Below are 5,000 nucleotides of genomic sequence, written 5' to 3'. Positions count from 1 at the left end.
CATCGCTTGATAAATCCCACTTTGCCATGACTGGTAAACGCGCTGGTAGTTGACAGCTGGTAAATGCCTTACCATCGTATGTTAGTGAATCCAGCCCCTGGAGAGTAGGTATAGTTTAGATACAGTGATGTTAGACATCTGGTTTTGTTGAATGACTTAAATTGAATAAATACATATAATTTAGGTAATTGGCAATGTATAATTTTATTTAATTGTAGTTGTCCAATTGTTTGTGTGGTTGACAGGTGGGAAAGCTGTATTTCTTGCCAGTTAAAGGAAAAATAGGTACCACTTTTAGACGAGACAATGTGAGGCAATATTGCGTTGGTATTTCAGCACAAAATGTATTGTTATGGTAGTTTTCGGGGATGGGTCAAAGTATGTTGTTGTCTGTAAATACAAATGTACATTATCATATATGAAACTATATATTTTTTGTAAGGTAATTACATACCAGTAGATTAGATGCTGTATTAGTTGAATATGTGTAATGTATTTCCATTTTTCTACTGTATAGTGATGTTTGACTTCACCAAATAATAAACACATTCCTAATCTCTTTTTTTATTATGCCTTTTCTTTTTGGCTCAAGATTGATAATAGGATATTCTACGTATTGCTCAGTATGAGTATCTTATTACTGGGCTTCTTGTCTGTTTTTACTGTTAATGGAAAATGATTTAAAATTGGCTAAATATATATATATTTATTTATTTATTATATTTATGGTATTTATGACTTGCTCAAAGAATTGCTAGTGTGATAAAAATATACTTTGAGCCTAAATTCATGGAGTTAATAATTTAGGCCCACTGCCACTCAAGGTTAGAATAGGACTCACTCTTTTACTTCCTCACTCACTCACCTACTAACTTACTCACTCACCCTCTCTCTATTAAGGTAAATAAAATGTCGAGCTGGCATGTCTAAGAATCTGGTAGCAGTCTTGGATATTGTTTTTAGTTATGTATTACGTAATGTAGTGTCTGTCTGAATCCTACTTAAAGAGCTGTACCACAGTAATAAACACAGCCTGTAATGAGCCATATTGGAGATACACAGTAATTTCTTTTTAAAATTCAAGTCTTGTTTATTTCAAGGCTGTCTTGAATACCAGAGAGAGTTGTGTATGATATGCGGCCTCCGGTTGTGGTGGATATATTTCATACAAACCACTGAAAAGTCCACCAGAATTAATTCAAGAATCCAAGGATTTTTAGTCGCCGAGATAACATTGCAGACAAGATCAATAAAAGAGTGTGGAAATAATACCTTGTCCTGTGAGAAAAAAATCTGAGTACATTTAAATGGAGATGCAGTTTTATTCGCATTAATGAATATATCTTTTGCCCAAAAAAGACCATTCAATGCACCATATTCATGGCACAGACGCCAATCAGAAAACAGATCCCATAAAAAAAAGACACAACGATACAACAAAGTAAAAACCATTTCCATCTCACATAAAAATCAAAGTAACTTAAATAAAAGGAAGAACAAAAAAATCAGCTAAAACTTGAAAAATACACAAACATCTCAATCACACTTCCTCCTGGTGGCACCCTGGAGGACAACCCTCTGGCAGAGATACCCGCAAGCCCATCGGATCAAGAAGTAGGCGAAGACAGCAAGCCCATGGAACAGCAGAAGGACATCGAGCATGAGATACTCAACCCAGGAGAGGTCCGTCGCGAGGGATCTCAAGCGAGGAGCTCCTTGGTGGCGGATCACGTACTCTGTCCAGAACACCGCTCGCTCCAAGGGTGACTGGGGCTGGTCCTTTAACGCCGACGAGACTGCCTGCACGTTAGCCTTGTACCTGCGGGAAGGGAGGGGGTGGGGAGTGGGGGGCATGTTAGATGAGTGAGGAGTTTTGAGTGTCGCTTTCTCTCTCTGCTCGTGGCAAAATCTCACTCACTCCTCACTCACTACTACACACACACTCACTCACACACACACACACTCTGTCTCTCTCTCTCTCTCCCCGCTCCCTGTCTCCCTCGCTGCCCTCTCCCTCTCCCCCTCTCACGCTCGCCTTGCTCACTCTCGCCCCGCTCCGCGCCCTCCCGCCCGCCCTCCGCCCCTCCCTCTCCCGTCTCCCTCCTCCCTCGCCCTCATCCCGCTCCTCTCTCGCTCTCTCTCGGTCTCTCGTCGCTCGCTTCTATCTCTCTCTCTGTCTCCGCTCTCGCTCTCTGTCTCTCCAGCTCCGCGCCCGCGCCCTTCCTCTCCTCGCTCGCTCTCGTGCTCTCGCTCGTCTCCCTCTCGCGTCTCGCGCGCTCGTCGCTCGCTATCGCTCTGTCCCGCTCTGCTCTCTCCCGCTCCCTGCGCCCTCTCCTCTCTCTCGCTCTTCTCTCGTCCTCTTCTTTCTCGCCTCTCTCTCCTCTCTTCCTCTCCTCTCCCTTTTCTCCCTCTCCCTCTCTCTCTCTCTCGCTCTCTCTCTCTCTCTCTCTCTCCCTCTCTCTCTCTCTCTCTCTTCTCTCTCTTCGCACTGCCCTCTTCCTCTCCCTATCTCTCTATTCTCTCCCTCTCCCTCCCTCGCTCTCTCTCTCTCTCTCTCCCTCTCTCTCTCTCTCTATCTCCCTCTCTCTCTCGTCTCCCTCTATCTCTCTCTCTTCCCTTTCTTCTCTCTCTCTCCCGCCGGTTCTCTCTTTCTCTCCCTATCTCTCTCTTCTCTCTCTCTCCCTCCCTCTCTCAACCACTTCCCCTCTCTCTCTCTCACCCCCCCCCTCTCTCTCTCTGCTCTCCCCCCCTCTCGCTCTTCGCTCCCCCTATCTCTCTCCCTCTCTCCCTCTCTCTCCTCTCTCCCCCTCTCTCTCTCTCTCTCTCTCTCTCTCCCTCTCTCCCTCTCTCTCTCTCTCCCTCGCTCCCTCTCTCTCTCTCCCCCCCTCTCTCTCTCTCCTCTCTCCTCCCCCTCTCTCCTCCCCCTCTCTCTCTCTCTCTCTCTCTCTCTCTCTCTCTCTCTCTCTCTCTCTCTTCCTTCTCTATCCCTCTCCCTCTCCCTCTCTCTCTCTCTCTCCCGCTCCCTCTCCCTCTCCCTCTCCCTCTCTCCCTCTCCCTCTCTCCCTCTCTCTCTCTCTCTCTCCTTCCCTCCCTCCCTCCCTCTCTCCCTCCCTCTCTCCATCCCTCTCTCCCTCCCTCTCTCCTCCCTTCTCCCTCCCTCTCTCTCGTCTCTCTCTTTCTCTTTTCTCTCTCTATTTCTCTTTCTCCCCTCTCTTCTTCTTCTCTCTCTCTTTCTCGTTCTTCTCTCTCTCTCTTCCTCCCTTCTCTCTCTTCTCCCTCTTTCTTTCTCCTCTCTCTCTCTTTCTCCTCTCTCTATCTTTGCTCCCTCTCTCTCTCTTTCTCCCTCTCTGTCTCTTTCTCCTTCTCTCTCCTCCTTATTCTTCTCTTTCTCCTCTCTCTCTCTTTCTCCCTCTCTCTCTCTCCTCTTCTCTCTCTCTCCCGCTTCTCTCTCTCTCTCTCTCCCACTCGCTCTCTCTCTCTCTCACTCCTCTTCTTTTCTCTCTCTTCTCTCTCTCTCTTCTCTCTCTCTCTCTCTCTCTCTCTCTCTCTCTCTCTCTCTCCGTCTCTCTCTCTTCTCTCTCTCTCTCTCTTCCCTCACTCTCTCTCTTCCCTCCTCTCTTCTCTCTCTCTCTCTCTCCCTCTCTTTCTCTCTCTCCCTTCTTTCTCTCTCTCCTCTTTTCTCTCTCTCCCTCTCTCTCTCCCTCTCTTTCTCTCTCTCCCTCTCTTTCTCTCTCTCCCTCTCTTTCTCTCTCTCCCTCTCCTTCTCCTTCCTCTTCCTCTTCCTCCTTTTCCTCTTCCTCTTCCTCCTTTTCCTCTTCCTCTTCCTCCTCTTCCTCCTCTCCCTCTCCCTCTTCCTCTCTTCCTTCCCCCTCCTTCTCCTATTTTCTCATGTTTATTTCCCCCTTCGACACCTTCTCTCACCTGCCCACTCTTACCCGCTATCCTTCCCTGCCCACTACCACGACTATCTCTCTCCCCTTTCTCTCACTCTCTCTCCCACCCTTTCTCCTCTCGCCACCTTCTCACCCTATCCCGCTCCCTCCCTCTCCTACCCCTTCATCACCCTCCCCCATCTCCTTCCGCCTCACCTTCACCTCGTTCTTTCCATCACCCTCTCCTCTCCCCCTCCATCACCCGCTCCTTTCGCCCTCCATCATCCCCCTCCATCACCCTCCCCAATCTCCTTCTCCCTTCATGTCGCACCCATCTCCCGTCGTCTATCCCCTCCATTCACTCCCCAATCTCATTCCTTCTCCTTTCCTCTCCCCGTACATCAACCTCCCTCCCCCCTCTCCCTCCTCTCCCCCCCTCTCCCTCCTCTCCCCCCCTCTCTCTAACCTTCCATCCGTGACGAGGCGAGTGACCGTCCGGACGATCAGCGGCACCGAGAGCTCGTCCCAGTCCAGCATGACGCCCAGTTCCTTCTCGTGGGCGGCGTGGGCGTTCCGGGGTTGGTCGGCGAATATGGGCAGGAGCAGCATGGGCGTGGCGTGGTATGTGGCCTCCTGGGTGCTCAACATGCCGCCGTGGGTCATAAACACTCGCACGTTGGGGTGAGCTGAGGAAGCGGGAGGGCGGTGAAGGCAGGGAGGCGGTGAGGGGGGAGAGGGAGGGGGAGGGAGAGGGGGGAAGGCGGGGAGGCAGTGAGGGGGGGAGGGTGGTGAAGGCTTGGAGGCGATGAGGGGGGTAGGGGGTAGGGGAGGAGTGGGTAAGGCGGGTCGGGATAACAAGCAGACAAGATCAATAAAAGAGTGTGGAAATAATACCTTGTCCTGTGAGAAAAAAATCTGAGTACATTTAAATGGAGATGCAGTTTTATTCGCATTAATGAATATATCTTTTGCCCAAAAAAGACCATTCAATGCACCATATTCATGGCACAGACGCCAATCACAAAACAGATCCCATACAAAAAAACCTCAAGCGATACAACAATTAAAAACCATTTCGCATCTCACATAAAAATCAAAGTAACTTAAATAAAAGGAAGAACAAAAAAA

At 49.2% G+C, this 5,000-nt stretch overlaps 1 protein-coding gene across 4 annotated transcripts in view; it reads right to left on the bottom strand.

Moving 5' to 3' along the window:
• The window catches only part of LOC122268167 (UDP-glycosyltransferase UGT5), a 20,465-nt gene that overhangs the window by 503 nt on the left and 14,962 nt on the right, over positions 1-5,000 (bottom strand). For 2 of the 4 annotated variants that reach the window (XM_043038457.2, XM_043038456.2), the window contains exon 8: positions 1-1,819. This exon is cut by the window's left edge and continues 503 nt beyond it. In XM_043038457.2, coding sequence (XP_042894391.2) covers positions 1,537-1,819 — 283 coding nt within the window. In that variant the 3' untranslated portion in view covers positions 1-1,536. Of the gene's footprint in view, positions 1,820-4,792 lie in introns of those variants that run through there. The other 2 variants (XM_086555255.1, XM_086555254.1) reach the window with 1 other exon arrangement.

Source organism: Penaeus japonicus, unplaced genomic scaffold, assembly GCF_977035675.1.
Source record: "Penaeus japonicus unplaced genomic scaffold, GWHDUDI00000001_assembly GWHDUDI00000030, whole genome shotgun sequence".
NCBI lineage: Eukaryota > Metazoa > Arthropoda > Malacostraca > Decapoda > Penaeidae > Penaeus > Penaeus japonicus.
Note: the sequence above shows the minus strand (reverse complement) of the source record. Positions and strands in the feature narration are given on the sequence as shown.